The sequence below is a fragment of the Falco biarmicus genome, chromosome 11 (genome assembly GCF_023638135.1).
Source record: "Falco biarmicus isolate bFalBia1 chromosome 11, bFalBia1.pri, whole genome shotgun sequence".
In the NCBI taxonomy this organism is placed as follows: Eukaryota; Metazoa; Chordata; class Aves; order Falconiformes; family Falconidae; genus Falco; species Falco biarmicus.
In genome coordinates this window covers 26,058,550-26,076,103 of record NC_079298.1, presented here as the reverse complement: position 1 = coordinate 26,076,103, position 17,554 = coordinate 26,058,550, and the positions used below count along the sequence as shown (strand labels likewise).

General features: G+C 42.0%; 1 protein-coding gene and 1 long non-coding RNA gene across 6 annotated transcripts in view; one reads left to right on the top strand and one right to left on the bottom strand.

Moving 5' to 3' along the window:
• The window catches only part of NTNG1 (netrin G1), a 158,814-nt gene that overhangs the window by 78,930 nt on the left and 62,330 nt on the right, over positions 1-17,554 (bottom strand). For all 5 annotated transcript variants that reach the window (XM_056355571.1, XM_056355568.1, XM_056355567.1 and 2 more), the window contains exon 3: positions 11,432-12,072. In XM_056355571.1, coding sequence (XP_056211546.1) covers positions 11,432-12,072 — 641 coding nt within the window. The remainder of the gene's footprint in view (positions 1-11,431; positions 12,073-17,554) is intronic.
• On the top strand, positions 859-5,201 carry LOC130156788 (uncharacterized). The gene is made up of 3 exons (XR_008824613.1): positions 859-985; positions 1,062-1,174; positions 4,856-5,201. It is a non-coding gene; the product is annotated as an uncharacterized LOC130156788 (long non-coding RNA).

Here is a 17,554-nt window from a genome sequence, read left to right as displayed (position 1 = left end):
CACAAAATCTAAAGTCTGCATTAGTCTCCAAAAGTATCCACTGGAATGAAGAGAGATTTCAGAATCTGATCTCTCTGTAGCTGTAAAAACACAAAAGTCCAGATGTATATTTTAAGACATCAAGCCTAAAACACGAGCTATTTGTACATGTTGGAACTGAGGCTGTTGCTGTCATCCACCTGAAAGGATGAATCTCAGAAAGAATCATCTACGTTGAGGGTTATTCCTGCAGTAACTAACTGACCTACCTGATCACAAGGTAAAACGATGCAAACTGGTTTGAGTACGGATTCTAAGCTGTTGAAACTTTCTTTTGAGGTATGTACAGTAAAGGAGAAATTTCACATTATTTTACTGTTCCCTATGTCTTTCATCCGACTGTTTCTCCACTCCCCATTCCCCATTCAGGAAAAAACACAAATGGAAAAGGGGGATTTTTTTTTTTTGTTTTAATTTCTTTTTTCCCCTCAGATCTAGCTTGTGGATTGGGTTAAAAATTTTCAGGAGCAGAATATTAGGAGTTAATGACGCTCAGATTGTTTGTTCTTTACCTCATTAATAACTGCAACACACCATTGTTGGACCACAGCTTCCCATCTTTTAATTCTTCTCCTGTGTTGCAGAGGGGAAGGAGCTGCCCTTGCTGACAGACTGCAATTCCTATGGGACAGAAGCGATTAAAAATGTAACTGGCTCCTTGCTGTTTTGCTGTCCTGCTGGAAGAATTATTTCAGGGGCATTTAAAGGAGGGGAGGCATGGTTTCATAAGCACAGTATCTTTAATGAAGCTTGTTAAATGATAAGCAATTTTCTGCATTGAGAAAATATAATAGGTTTACTTTTTCGTTGTAAATTGAGATGTTCCTGCCAAAGGTTTCCATTCCTTCTTTGAGCCACATGGGCAGCGACTCCCCATGCGATACCACTGAAGGAGTGATGATCACCAAAAAGAGAAGACAAGACAGTGAGAAATGAGCAGCTGGAGGTATGCAGGGTGTGGGAGGGAAGGAGGATTTCCCAAAGCAGGTCACCGACAAAACAGACGCCTTCTCCTATTGCAGCTCTGTCCCCTGTCCCAACTGCCACCGCTGCACCCTGCTCCCACCGGCTCTGCTCCCCTGGCAGTGTAGAGGGTGGTGGGACCTTCTGTGCTCTAACTGGGGGGACAGGAATGGTAAGTTTTTTGATTTTTTTTTTTTTTGGGCAATTCCTGGTTGGGCTTGCATGGCAAAATCAACACCTCTAGCTCTAAGTAAGGGAAGAGATGGCCACAGTTCAATAAATACAATGAGAAGATCTGGAGCCAATTAAAATGTGACAAGGCTATAAAAATACAGCCAAGGTAAGTAAGGTTAAAAACTCCCAAACCTCTCAAATGACCCTTCCTCTCCCCCCCCAAACAATGGATGGGAAGCATCCAATGGCCAGGACATTTGTGTTGCAGTGAATGCTAGCGTCATATATCAAATTAAAACCTAAAGGATCAGCTACTGAGGGAATGAATTCCATGTTCCCTCTCCTGCACAAAAGGCCACCAGAGGTTCCTGGGCTCCAGTTCACATTCGCATGTCTTAGCCTGGCTTTTCTGACCAGGCCTGAAGAAAAGCACTGCAAAAGCGTTACCACATCAAAGAAGTTAACATTACTGTGTTTATGACAACTTCAGTAAACACCATCCCAAAGTCTAAAGATTCTCAATGCACGAGAGAGTTAAATGGGAAAATGAATAAAATCAGTTTTACCAAATATAACAGTCAGAAACAATAAACTCCTGCAACCGTCCTGTCTCTGGTAGCTTGCATTAAAATATATATAAAGTGTTCTGGGAACTGAAGCAATGCTTCAGTTCAATAAAACTAATGCAATTAAAGAGAAAGAATCCTGTTTTTCCCCCGCTTGCAATTTCAAATGAGAGCTTCCTAAAACTTGTGACCATTGCTGGAATCCAATTCAGGACCCCAGCTTATCAAATTCCCAGCTCTGGCACCATGCCTTTGAGGTATTATAAAGTGCTGCTCATCACACCAGCTCTGCCTATAAATGCTCCAGATAACTTCAAAGTGCAGACACCCCATTTTGAAACAAGTGTTCACTGTGAAGCAAAATGGAGTCACCAAATGTGTGCAGCCTTCAGCCGGTGCTTCTTTTCTCACAGGGCAACAAAGGAAAATGTGTTAGCGCAAAAACCTCTCCCTGTAACGTTTTTCTTTAAACTTGGGAAGCTTTGCAGAACAGCTCACCTAAACAAAGCCGCAGGTTCCTGAGACCCTGTAAAGCAAGCATCTTATTCTGTAATTCATCCCAGGGCTGAGAAACCGCCAAGCTAATGAGCTCTCCTGCAGCCTCTTCCCCTGCAGGTGCTTCCCTGGAAGCACAATCTTAAATCAGACACTGCCATGCCAGATGTAACCCCCCAAGCACCAACCCCTCCCTCCTAATGTGGCATAAGAAAGCCACGGCAGCACCAGCACCTGGCTCTGATGAAATCACAAACTTCTTTTCCATTCAGACAGTGGGAGCAGAATTAATTCCTCAGCTGCTTTAATGCTGATAGCCACATCTTGGGAATTCAGTACAGGAACATATTAATCTCTCTGATAGGTGATACTGCAGTATATTACTGGTGGGGGAGCCAGCACATCAGCACTGTGATGGTGACCCTGACCAGCAGACGACTGAATGGGTAAGGAGAGAAGGAGCTGCTCTAGCTTGAAGGCAGAGCCTCAACTTTGGCAGGCAGTCCTTCACTCTTGTCCCACTACTAATTTTCCAATGCATTACTTTGTCACTTGCGGATCCAGAAATGCTCATTAGGAAGGTATGTGACAGCCCCTGATAATACATGTCTGTGGCAAAATAACTGATCCCTCTTCGCAGCGCTGATCTTTAATGCTCACAGAGCACGGTAGGTTATTAGATGGAAGGCACCCTTTGACGGCCTCTAGCGCAATACGTTACCAGGCAGCAATGTGCCAAGTATCTATCACTTACAGAATAATGTTGTCCCTGAAAAAGGGCCTGGCAGCAGGGATTAGGGGAGGAAGAGAGTTTAATTATATTTGTGGACGAAAAGATGTCCCGAGCAGAGTGGGCAGCCTCATTATTTATTGGCTGTTCAAAAGCGCTCAACACAATCTGAGAAACAGATCAGGCTCTGCGATACGGTGGTTCCCATTGTTGTTACAGACCCTAGCCTTGAACTCCAGTTCACGCTGAAGAACAAAATTACCTCTTAAAATATGTGGTTTACTTCTGAAAATGAAAAGGGTAAGAGATGTATTAGTAATGTTGCCATTAGTGAAGGCAGCTGTTTTTAGATATTTGGTATTTCAGGGATGTGAGTTCAGCATCGTTATTAGAAGTACAGCTTACCATATTCCTCTGCTAACTTTCCAACAGTGAGCAGATGGTTACCCTATTACCAACCATTTGCATTTAACATATTGTAATGATTTATATACCACATGTCACCCAGCAAAGGGAAAACAGTTGATGGCAACTAATTAGTTGAGTGTGAAGACGCATAGCTCAATGTATATATCCCTATTGTAGTAAAATTTTACCTTTTCTGTTTTTAATAGGTTTAATGAGCAGCGTAACAGAAATACTGACGGCAGTTAAGCATGAACCACCATGTCCCTCTGTCATCAGGACAGCGTCTCTACATTAGCCTATATACCATTTATACATTACAACATTGATACCAATATTCCTGTTACATGCCGGGTTTATAAGTGATGGTGCAGGGAGGACAGATTATAACACTCCATGGTGCGTCTCCACCAATCTTTCTTAAGTGTATTTCAAAGTACTTTATAAATGTTAATATATTGGATACATATTACAGGCCAAGATGCATCTAGAGAGGGCGGAAGCGGGGATACTGCATGGCAGAGGGGGAAGACGCTTTGTGTAGCTCCCATAAAGACAGAGATGGATTTAGGGGTGAAAATGAAAACAATCACAAAGTGTTCCAAGGAGTTTATAAGGAAGAAGCAGACAACTATTGACATATGCACAAACATCCAAGTCAGAGGATAGAGTCAAGGTTTCACAGAAAGAGCATAAGTTTTAGTAAACTGCCCCCAGCACTGGGCATGTGTATGTACCATATGTATTTCACTATCCATAGTAAATCCCAAGGCCTGATCAGCCTTAACCTATGTTATGAAGCTATGGATTATCAGCCTCTTCCTGAAATGTTTTTGTTTGTTTCCAGGCTTATTTCAAAACAGTGGTCATCACCCCCAAAATTTCAAAATAATCACCAGTGAAGTACAGCTATGTCACTGCAGACTACGGCAGCATGTCCTGCATAAAATCCATACCAATCATTCCTTTTTATTAATTGCTACCTGCTTAGAAGTCTGGATGAACTGTTGTGTGAGCAACCAGATGCTGTTCACAAACAGACTCTAAGGCTCCAAGGGTTCTGTGTGCTGCAAAAAGCTAAAGGTCTCGCACAGGAATGGTGGTATGTCAAGAAGTTCTCCAGTTCCTGCTCCCTCATAATGTCATTAGGACACCTCTTGCCATTCAGCACCCTTTCGTTTCTAGCATGTCCCATGGATCTAACCAGGACACAGCTCGTTCTGCAGAGGGCTGCAGCTAACGTTATGCGTTCCTGAATGCATCAGCAGCCAGGCTTCCTCTTGGGAATGCTACCTGCAGCATAACCCCTCGTCTCCTCTTCCCTGACCATAGTGCTGCCCACTAAATTCACAGCACTGCTGTTTCTTTCTGTAGCGCTTTTCCTACTTTTCCATGATCAAGGTTATATTCTATGAGAACAGAATTAAAACCTACCCTGCTGTTCAGCCCAGTTAACAAGATGTTATATTTGTGTTTTACCAAGGATTTCAGCTGCTGACTCACTGGCACAACAGCCTGCTGCAGTCAAGTAAGGACCACGGCGATCCCCTTTGTGCACGGGTCACTAGTACTGCTGACATCCATTAATCCTGGAGATGGACTCAACACTGAAGGAGGGGAAGGGTTCTCACAGACCCCAGGTAATGAGACTATTAGACCTTGACCTTTACTAATTCACTTCCCAGTTTTCTGAATAGGTGTTTCCGTGTGACTGTACGACTGGACTTTGCAGAACTGCCCTGTTTCACATCAGCCTTATCACACAAAGAGAGAAGACGGACTGAGAGGTGTGGTTTTTTCTCACTTTTTCAAACAGGAGCTGGGACAGCCTTCTTACTTCTGTCCTCCCTCCCTTCCTTCCTCCCTTCCTTCCTTTCCATCACTTGTTCTCCCTCACTCCCTCCCTCCTCCTACATGAACACATTTGAAACTCATTGGTTTAATATGGGTAACTTCACTGAAATTAGTCCCCATTTGCAGGATGGCAGCTGAAACTAGTATCAGGTCTTGTCTCTTGTTTCAGCACTTCTTGTCATGTATAGGGAGTGATACACAGGATTTACTATGGCACTGTAGTAGAGGGAAATAAAGAAGAAAGGCTGCAAAGTTAACTCTCTTAGTTTCAAGTATTTCCCTAAATCACAGCTGAAGGATGGCTCATTTATTACAACTAACAAAAAAGATTAACACAGAAACACCACCTGTGTCAAGAAAAAGTACATGGATATTCTGGGTTCAGCTACTACCTTCTGAGGCACTTCACACGCTGAGGAGTATCCAGTAAAAATCAGCTTCTAAGCACATGTGATTAGGTAGTGAGATGGAAGAAAAGAAATGTCAGGCGATCTCACAGTGCTGGTACTCCTGCAAGGGATCAGACTGTCAAATTAAAAAATAAAAGAAAAAACCCCCACCTACAAGCTCGTAGTTCCTATTACTTGTGAGATAGTTGGAAATGTTTAAACTTTTAACGTGATAGTATGTTCTACCACTCCAGCTTTAACTTCAACATGAAGGACATCCCTGTGCCAGGAATCATTTGTATATGTGATCCAGGAGATCCTTAAGCTTATTTCAGTGTTTGCATAACATTGAACTCTTTTGGAATGGAAAGCTTAAAGGAAAGAAAGTTTCTGCAAGATATTGGAATCACTGAATTTATTCAGAAAGGCTCTTTGGATAGCTTTTCAGCATAAAAAGCGATACAGGAAGAAAAATTCTCATTTCTTTCATCAGGAGTTTTATCTCTACTCCTTTAATGTTCAATGGCACAATGAATTATACTAAAAAAAGGTTTGGTGCCTCTTCTCAGACACCCTGATCCTGCACGATATTGAGCTTCCTTGAAAGTCAGCTGAGGGAGATCAGTATGGAAATGCTTGATGTCTTGCAAAACAGGCCAAGAAAAGATGATCAGATGCTAATGAGCAAAGGTGGCAAGTGAAACCTGGTGATTTAAACCCACCAGTTTCAAAAGTGAATAGCAGAATTAGAGACCTAGTGAGCCGCCCAGACTCCACTGCTCTGCTCCTCTTCCAGCCACTACAAGACTGAGACCACTCTGAGCTGACGGACAGCCCTTGTGTCACCAGGATGGAGGGTGGAAACCAGTATTATCTGAACATGGGCAGGAATAAAGTCCAGCCAGGACACCTGTACTGAGTAAAACATTGGAGACTACTCATGTGTGAATAAACACAGTGACCACTTAATTATTTCAATTCCTGATGATCCTAGATTTGTTTACAGAAAATGAAGGACCATTTTCCCTAGTGACATATTACAGTAGATATATTAAAAAAGCTAATTGCACTCGGGAGTTAAAGATAAATTGTCGTGGTCTTAAATACATATATTTCTTTTTATTTCCTGTTCTCTAATGAGTTCATAATTTAATTGGAGAAACTGCTAGATTCCCTCCAAGTACTAGTGAAAATCTCAAAGGAGAACAAGCTGCTTAGGCAAGTGTTCTCATAAAACAAAGACTATCCAAGTATGGGAAATAAATACTAGAAACAGGAATGGTATTCAGTTGTCCTCTTAAAAGCTTGAAGCCTACATATCTTCATATTGATGATCTGGTTCTGAGCTGAACATTAATGAAAACATTGTCTATTATGAATAAAACTAAAGCACTTCTATATATTACCGCTTCCCTAGGGCAAAGTTCTGCTTTTGAGTAAATTGCAGAGGGATATTATCACAGCGCTGTCAAGTGTATGCCAGAGTAACATACAGATTTAATCCAATTAATCCATCCGTAGAAGAAACCAGAGGATGAAACCTGGTAGAACCCAGCCGCCACACTGACCACCTACCGACGGCAGCAGCGTGCGCCCCCGGCTCGGGGGCAGATCAGCCCTGGGGCAGAGCAGGGCTCTCCCCTGCCCCACATCCACCACAGCGGCACTGAGCGCCTGGCCCAGGGTCACAGCCGGCAGGAGACAAAAAAGCCCCAACTTCCTAAGCAGCAAACGTGCTTTCCTTCAGACTAATTTCTTCAGATGCTGAGATGGATTTACATTTTGAAAAGAGAATGTGAGAGCAAGGATCTGTTAAAACTGAGGCTACTTTTCACTTGCATACTGTGAGTCAGAGGTTTCTATTGCTGCTGGAACTGCAACCGGAGCTGAGACAGGGTCAGAACCCCCTGGGGCTTAAATACAGAAGCTTCAAGGCGAGAGAGAGTATAAAAATAAATTCCAAAGGGCTTAATAACGTTGTACAGAGGCTGGATATTCTGGTGCCAGAAGGAAACTGGTGGCTCTTAGATCAAAACCTAATCACCCCAAAGCAATAAGATCCTTTGTTTTAGCCAGCTAGTCATTCTGTCACCCACTGGGGCAATGTTTTTTTACTAGCATCCCAACTTACTGTTAACTTACAGTCTATAAATGTACACGTCACTGACAGTACGGTTAAAGCAAAAAGACTTTGGAATGATGGTGGTTGAATCTTTAGCAGCTTGATCCAAAATTTGCTAGCAACCTTTTGATTGACTTCAAAGGAATTATTATCAGCATTTTAGTGAAATTCTCCTACCGCCCCCCCCAAAATGTTAAAACAGGGAGCTGTACCTCACAGCTTACTCCCAAGACTGTCCTTCACATGGAATCAAAGGCAGAGCCCACAGACAGCCCAGGCCACCTCTGCAGCAGCAAAGTGAGAGACACCTTCCTGATGTTACCACACAACACATTCTGATTCTCTGCAGCAAGGCCAGAGGAGGGGAAAAATGTCTGCTCTTTCTTAGTTTCCCACCCCAGAAGACTTTATTTATGCATTAGTCGACCTTTCTAGCCGTTAGGACCATCTTGCTTCAGCAGTTAATTAACACAAGTGCCATAATTTAATACAGTTAATGCTACTTTACGCCCTTTAATGTACCTTCCATTAGTGATATTATTGTAGTATTACCCTGTAAATTAAAACGAGATCAAGAGTAAGAGAGGCTCTCTTTAATTAAGGTACTGGCACACTACATCGTCCATTATTCACTAGAAAAAATCACCCTGATTTAGTGAAGCAGACCATCAGTAAGTCAGAATCAGTTCATGTGGATTATTAGGTTTCTTGAATAATGTGAGCACAATGGGGTTGCTGAAATTGCTAACAGCCACGTTTCCTTTTTTTCATCACCTTAATAAATACACAATGGAAGTGGTAAATTGAAGATGAATAAATGAGTGGTAATAGAGGAGGTAAGGCGCTCATCGAGGGTACACAGGTTTTCATCTCTAATGCTACATACATCAGGCTTATTTCACACCAAAATGCAAAGCAATGACGAAACAAATCTTACATTAAGTGGGCAAATCTCCTATCTATAATTCATTGTGAAATATTAACCACCCCAGCGTCCTGTATATTAAATATGGTGGCTTTAAGATAGATGCTTTTCACTGTCATCGATCCTTAAAATACAGCATGAAACAAACTGCTATTTATGCTGCCTTTAGAAATACGCTATTATGAACTTTGGTGATTTGAAGTATAGTTAACAAACAGGTTTTTTTCAGTAAAAGGACTAACTTTGAGATGTGTCTGCTAGCATCACTCGTCTACCACATGTAAAGCTCCTCGGTAACATCCCTTTGTATCCCATCCTCATGGAACAGCCTAGTCCAGCTTTACTAAATGTACACATACATCAGGTCTCAAAGCCCAGAATATGAAACATTGTAGGAAAAAAAATAAAATTTAAATTGTAACTTAATTTCCAGTCAACATCCTAAATTAACGTGGAGCGGCTGGGAAGCTCAGCTGAATCAGAAACAGCAGCACAAAGCCCCTGGTGTAACCCTTGCTCCTCTCCACTGTGTTCCCATGCTCAGGGCACGCCAGGGTACATGACTATAATGCTGATTTGGAGACTCTTGCAGGGGGAAACCAATAGGGTTTCTGGTAGGAGACCAAAAATACCTAAAACCTATTGCAAGTTCCGTTTGGTGTGCCTAAATAGTCAGGGGCTGTGTGCTGCAGCCTTACAGCTCTGCAGCAGTAAGCAAGCCCATAAAGTCTTTAACAAGGAAGCCTCAGAACATATTGAAGGAAAGGCCACCAAATCCCTGAAGAGCTGTTCTTCTCATTAGCAGAAGACTGATAAGAATTCACATGAATCTAATCTAGTGAGATACTATTACACATCGGCTATTTCTTTTAAAGCATGTGTCCAATTACTGCAGCATTTAGACAACAAGCATCAGCATCAGATAAGTACCCTGTACAGTCACACTTCATTTCTATAGATAATTTTTCACAAGATTGCCATGCCCCAGATGTGCTCAGAAAGTTTCTGGTTCTAATTTGCATGCAATGCACTCTTTTTTAATCCTTCAGATGCTTTCTTTGATAAAGTACTCATAGTCTAATTGATGTCAGATTAAGCACCAAATGGGTTTTCAGATGGGGAGCAGCTTTTCCTTAAAGTGTAAGGACCTTCAAATCCTGAGCTTTGATATGATGCCTCTGTAGAGCTAAATACGTGGAGCCCAGTGGAGAAAGGATACACATTAAACAGAACATACGTGTTATTTTTTATATACTGCGGCTAACTTCACCGAACTATTTCAAACAGTACCTTAAGCTGCCCACGATCCACCTAGGCCTCCAAGAGGCTTCTAAAAAATAATTTACAATGTAACTATGAGAGTAACAAAAAGAATTCTTAAAACAGCAGCATTTATCTTACACTTTCAATTAGTGATTCCGTATGCGTGAGTATGTGTTTGGTATGGACACAGAAGATTGTAACTACATGCTAAATCTACAGTCCTAAGAAATGTATTTTTGATGTCATATAAAAATATATCGGCACTGCAAAAGCACTTATGCATTCAAATCTGTGTGTGGCATCAATTCTTCCTTTATATAAAAGTTAGGGCAATATTTTTCAATAGATTACGTCACAGTAATTTGATTCTATTTTGATTTCATCTATTGATTTTTGCAATATGGAAATGCTTATGAACATGAAGGTCTTGTATGAAAGAAGTAGAAAATGGCAAACACACTACAGGAGTAATAAAAATACAGTAGCCAGTGTTCTAGATAATCACTGTCTCTTTTCTTTCACTCAGTCCTGAGTCTGCAAAAAATGCCCTGGTCTTCCAAGATACGTTAGCTTTTCTGTTCGTTTGGATACTTAGCTTCTCTTAAAAAAAAAAAAAAAGTTTTTTAAAAAGGAAGATCTGAACTCTTTATAGAAGAAACAGAGGAGAAGGAAAAGGTACATTAGAAAGGTGAGTGAATTGCAATAGAGAAGGTCTTATTTATTTCTTCCAAGCAAATTGGCATCCAAGACACATGTAAAGGGTATTACCCTCCTGCTTGAGGTCATCAGTCAATTGCTAGTTTGAGCTGGGAAGAAAATTTCCCGATAGGGATGTCATTGCACAGTTATTATTTCTGGGACTACGGCACCTGCTGCCAGCCACTGCTTGCCCTAGAGGGACTATTTGTCATGAACCCAGTTGAGTAATCATCTTTGTTATATTCAAATCAGTCTCTCTAAAAAACATTGTTGTTTTTTTCCATTTTACTTCAGCTTTACTGCTTTTCAGAGCTAATTAGAGTACAAGGAACGGACTCTAATCTCTGCCGCCTTCCTTGTTCACAGGCAGTTCATAGCCAGACCTAGCGGGAAGGGTCTGCGCAAGGGCTGCTGTATCAATCACAGCTCACATTAGCCTGAAAAAGTTAAATGACAAAACAGAATCTCTCTTTTTGGTTAACTGCCATGAGATCAGGCTCCAGCTATATAAAAGCAGACTGTCCTAATGCCAGGGTGAATTCCTGAGCCAGCGTAAGAAATGGTCAGCACCACACTGCTCACGAGATCTAGGGCTCAAGATCCCAGGCTCGTGACAGCGAACACGCAGGACTTTGTGCCGCTGAATCAGACACCTCTAGTACAACCAGAAACAGGCTTCAGCTGAGCCAGGCTTCCAATGCACACGTCTAGGCAGAAAATGTCAGCACGTTTGGGGAAATAAACCATTTGGAATAACCTCTAAAACCAAACACACACACTTGTGTCTAAAGGTGTACGTTCTCTTACCTTCCGTATACCCTTATGTCTGAAATTGCATAAAAGTAGCGTGCCAGGTGTTGCTCATCTACATATATTTCTCCAGTTGCTGGCCTAAGCAGTCTTATCCTCAGATCTGTGATGGTAAAGAAATCTCTTAACTTCTTGGTTGTGTCAAGCTGACCATAAAGAGAAGCCATGTTATGAAGCCGAGGTCCAGCAAAAAAAGCAAATCTATCTTTAATTTCAAAGTGGATTATTTTACTATTTGTCATGTACCCAGTAGAGTATTCCTCTGTGCAAATGATTTCTAGGACTGTGTGCTGTGATAAATCCCTCACTGATTTTGGATCCATGTGGAAAGCATCTAAACAGTCCGTGGCATAGTATTGGTAGGGCTGCCATGTTCGTCCATAGTCGAGTGATTTCTCCAGGATCATTTGGTCTGGACGGCCAGATTCAAAAGTGATAACTATGTTATCTGTAAGCTCAATGGTTTTGTTCCAGGAGAGCGTGATATTAACATGAAGAGGCTTTGGATAATCCTTCCAAGTTGTGGACTGCCAAAATGTGGAGGGATGTCTTCCTTCAAGATCAAACATCAGTTCCGGGGGATGAGCCAGTTCTTGGGTACTCGCATCACATTCATTATTGCACATGTAGGGATTCCCCTGGAAAAGAGCAGAGCAGTGTTACAAGAGGCATGGTATAGGTGACTGTGACACATAAAGATGTTTGTTTGGCACAAGAGAACTGCTGCTTTTTCTCCAGCAGTTAAACCAAGAAAGAAAAAACAAGTGCTTGCAAGGAATACCTTTATCTTAACAAGATTGATCCTGGCAGTTTTACCTGTTGAAGTAAATGTACAAACACACATACATAGCACCCTTGCTTCTGTAACATAAACATTTTTCTTAGTATGTTTTAGAGAAAGGAAAGCTTATTTACCCTGAACGACTCAGACCAGCGATCGAGTCACAGAAGACTGTGAACAGTAAGCAAGTCTGTAATAGCTCAGTAACTCCAACTCTTCCTAGAAAGATGTAGCAGCTGAAGAGAATTTTTTTTTAAAACACGTATGTTCCTCAAGGGTTCTGCTCACGAAAGAAGTGATTTTTAGGGCAAGTGTTTTGAGGTCAGCGGTGCAGCTCACACGTACTCGGTATGAACCAGTACCCAGTATACCCTCAAGTTTCCTTTCACCCGGCTGTGAAATTTATCATGCTTAACTGGGCTCCTGGCTTAGTACCGGCTTGCCGTAAAACATTTACACTTGCCACCAAAAGCCATTAGAAAAACAGCACTCTGCCAGCTCTGGGGCTTGATTCAGACATCTGCCATCTTATTACAGGGTAGTGAAGTACTTCAGGAAAGACTTTTCACAAGGCACTGGCTCCAATTTATCAGAATGAGATAATCCAGCACTTGATTAGGTGGGAGATGTCAGCAGATCCAGCTGGAATGCTGCCGAGGTGGCTGGAGCTCTGAACTGGGGGGTGAGTTAAAAACAGCAACAAAAAAAGCTTGCCAATAGTGCACAGCTTTTACTGCTGCTTGTCCTCTGTAGCAAGGTGAAAGTGAATTATTTTCTTCCTGGCCTTTTGATGCATTAACTTGCACACTACGATCTTCTGCTTCTTCACAAAGGCTATTTTGTCTGCAGATTGGGGATATCTTGCAGCAGTTGCCAAGATATCAGACCCTGTAGGCTGCACTGAATCACATCTATCTAATTTCAGCTTTCAACAACACATTAGTATTTTGCTACTTGTTCATTCTTTGTTTGTTCCAGATAGCAACGGCTGCTCCGTATCCTTCCCTCCGTCTCACACACGGATGGTGGAAGAGGCCATGCCTCTTTTCACTGATGGTCAGCACTGATGGGGAAAACGATGCACATGCCTATACCTAGCAGCGCTTGACAGGGGCATAAGTGTAGCTGTTACTGTCATTAATCACCATTCCCCTCACCTACCCTGAAAACAGAACAAGCCCTTGTATGATAATCAACCTTTTCTTCTAATTACAGTTACGCTTCTCTCCATCGCAAAGCCTCAGGGCAGTGAAGCAATTCAATGCCATCCAGTCTGGGAAACGGGTTTCAAACATGAGTTTCCAACTTGGCTGCTGCTCTGCCCCTTGACATATGCCCACCAAGCACAAGCAAATGGGCTCCTGCACTCTGACCAGCAACCTGGGCAGGGAAATACTATTTTCTTTCTCTCTCTTTCTTTCCCATTAATACAGCTGAATGCTAAAACTGACAACGATTCATTGGGACTTGAAGCTAGGAAAAAAACTGCATGACAACAAAAAGGGTTATTTGAAAGCAGCACACTGCTTGTTACACTGACAGCTTCAAAGCACGCAGCTGTAACTGGAAATACTCTGCAAAACGTGTCTGTAACTCCCTGTTACAGCTCTGATTTCAAGCTCACGGTTGCTATTTCTATGCCTTCCTTTTGAATAAAACAGTGAAAATCAAAAATAAGTTTCAAGCAGAACAGAGAAAACACCGAATTTTTAATTATTTAAGCTTCATTTAATATATCAGACACAAATGCCAGAATTTGCTAACTTACTTAGGCCTTTTCCTTAGGGAAAATACACATTGTGAAATCTGTAAGGTTCCACACCCTTTGACTATATGTACATATCAGTTTTGCAGAAAATGCTCACAGTTGTGCAAATCACAGCTTTCTGAGGTTTACTAGAAAAATCTGGTCACTGCTGTACCTATCCCCACAAAGCAGCGTGCATACCTATAATGTATATGCTTCTGTCATTGTTGGAAAAAGCAACTTCACCGGGAGTTCGTGGGTGTTGAAACCCAGCAAATAAAAGCTCCTGGGTACCAGACAGGTGCATTAAGGTCTGCTGAGGGATGGCTTCGGCTTCCTGCTCCAAAGCACCCACTGAGTCTGTTGTCATTCTTCATGTTAAAAACTAAAGCCACTCTGATCCGCGAGTCCCTGCATGCTGGAGGAGGCACGCTTTGTGACTTCCAGTGGGTAATCCACATTGTGTAAGACATATTGTTTCTTTCTGAATGTCAGTGGATTTCTTTTGCTCCCTTTTTCTTTCATCTCTTCCTTTTTAGCAAAAGCTGAGGTGCCAATATAATCAGAGAATGCAGGGAGACGGGTCTCTAACAAAACACAAGCTAACGTGAACACAGTAAGATCATGAGAGCTGGTAGCAATAAGGTACCTACAAAATGGTGCAGTGAATGCTAAAAATCAGCCCTAGCTGGCTACTGAATGGTAGTCTACATCTCTGTGGGCACAAGGCTTTTTTTTGGGAAAGATGAGGCTGTTCACATTAAATGGTCAAAGTGCTGTCCTGCACCTCAAAGTCTTACCAGCAGTAACATCAGTGGCACAACCTGCCACTGAAACCCTGGGGTAAGGGTATCACTGCAAATGAGAATCCTAATAAAAAGCTTCAGGCATATCCTACCCAATAAATGGAATTATTCTTTTAATTTTATAGCATGAAATTCTCTTTTAAGACTCGAATGATTGGATGACACCAAAACAACCTGCGTGGAGTTCAGTATTCTAGAGAATATTAGGAGAAAAAAACCCCTAAGCTGATATAAGCTGATACAATAAATGTCCTGAATTCTAACGCAGGGAGGGGGAGAGAAATGATGAGTTTAGGGAAGTTCCCCTCTGCCTGCTGACACGGACGTCACTGATGTAATTCAGAAGTATTTAACTTGGTTATTGCTTCAGAGGCTTGGAGTCAGATTCCCATTTTCTCTACCAGCATCTTGGCATTAAACTGCTTCTAATTAATCTTAAACATAATTAGCATGTTAAGTCATACTTACACTACCAAAACAGTGTAAAGGGGTCTTACCCTACATGAACATCCCTTAGTACACATTAATATGAAAACAATTAATTTAACTGGCATTAGTTGCCTATTTTAATGTCTTGATCTCTGTGATAATCCTTTTTAAGATCTATATCTCAGTAAAATGAATACAACGAAGAGAAACCTTAGCCAATCTGTGAAAAGTAAGGCCGTTCTGTGTCGGGGACACCTAAAGCATGGAACATTAGCAGCCGTAAGTAATTCTGTGACCAGCAGGCAGCCGTAAACTGATCTTCATTCAAGCCTTCCAAGCAGCAGCTCTTCAGCTGGACAGGGTGGAAAATATTTGTAACTTTTCAAAATGGTATTTAAGCCATTAGGACATTTCTAAATAATTAAACCCTAATAAACACTTCTAAACACTTTACTGCCAATTAGCATAAAAGGTAGCTGAGGCTTTCCCAACACCATGACCATCCAGAAGAAACCCACTATCTTTCTGTACAGTAATTGGAGATGCATATTAAATAGCTCCTTGCAGGTAGGCAAATTAAGTTGGTATTTATTTTGTTTTAGGCTGCTCATGGAATGAAAAATATTACCAAAACTACTGACATAGTCTACAAGCTCTGGCTTTAGGGCGAGGTACCCATTTTGCAAGCATGGCAAGGGCACCTGGCTGCATCACACGGTCTGGTCACGCTCAGTGCCCGTAACTCTCAAGTGGAGTTACTGAAGAAGCTGCTGACTAGGGCTGACTGGTACCAGTAGGGTTTCCCCTCAGCTGGCTGGATTTAGTTTGTTGTAGCACTCAGTGATGTCTGTTTGTGCCAGCCAGCTTGAACCCTCATAGTGGTGTCTGAGGTGCTCTGCAAGTGTCCCCACCTGGGACGTCCCTAGACATCCCTCCCACTGGGCAGGAACATCGCCTTACCAAGTGCATCTCGAGGAACAACTTGGTGGCGGACAGGACAGTGACCCTAGAGTGAGGGTCTTGGCTAAAAACAGAGGTCTAGCAGTAGTACGACCTTTGAGCGTCAGCAGGGGAGCCAGCAGCCGCGCTGCAGCTGCTGTTCAAGGGTTAAAGTCCAAGCGCTGCTGCTCAGGCAAAGCCAGTCTCTCATCAGGACAGCTCCTCAGCGCATCCGCGCAGGCTTAGGGCTTGATTGAAGATGTTGCTTCTTTCAATCTGCTTCCTGTCCACTCTAACGCCCCATGGACTTTTTTACTCAGGAACAAAGACAGAGTGGCTTAACCCTTCTGCAGCATGAATATTGGAAGCTGTATCACAGATTACATGCTGTAATAGACACCTGGCTAAATCCCTATAGAGGATTATAACTTGCATTTTCAAACTGGTTAAGGCTGCTGAGGTCAAGCAGACCAAGATTTTAAAAAGGAGCAAAATAAATTTTCAGGAAGCAAGTCACAGCAGCTGATTTCTGTACCACTGCGTCAAGGTAGTTAGCTCAGATGTGCAAAACCAAAAATAAATACAGTCTGCCTCACGTTTGGCGTGAGGTTGTGCAGTAAATTACCACATTTGAGTCACACTTTTGGCAATAATAGAGTATTTCTGTCTTCCTTTCCAAGAGATCATTACAAGCAGTTCGCTTGGTACTGTGCTGTACATTGTATATTACTAATTAGCCAGTAATAGCTAATAGCAGCAATTGCCCTAATGCTTACATTTTGCATGTGGTTTCTAACAAGGTATTACCTGTTTACCGTGACAGCGCCAGATAATGAAACCATTAATTGGGAGATACTACTCATTAGGCATTGTCCTACTAAGGGCAAAGAGTCAAGAGTGGTGGAAGATTGGCAAGGCACAGAATCTGTCTCATGATAATTGATGTTATCAAACTGACTACATCCATTAGCTGGTTTGAGAGCATCTCGGTCAACGTCTGCAGAATTATTGTTGTGATGAAGACAGGGATGGTTGTAGACAGGAACATTTTACCATCAATAGCCTTTCATCACTGCAGTGACAGCATTTTAAGTTAAAGTGATTTAAGTTAAGAAAGAAAAAGTGCTAAAATCTCAGTGGAAGATTTGATGCTCTTTCACAGAGCTCCCAAGTGAGAGGCATCTGGATGACGAGACAAGCACTTTGAACTCTGAGCAAAACCAGAGAAAAGAAAATAAAAAGCATGTTTAAATCAATAACTTCTGGGGAGACTTAAAAAGATTAAACCAGGGAGGATCTGACTGGCCAAAAATAAATAATAATGCTTAACAACTTTGTGCACTTTTAAGCTTGGAAGTACATTGCAGATTATGGCCCTGACTCCGCAACAAACTCAGTGCAAGCAGGCCCTTAAAATT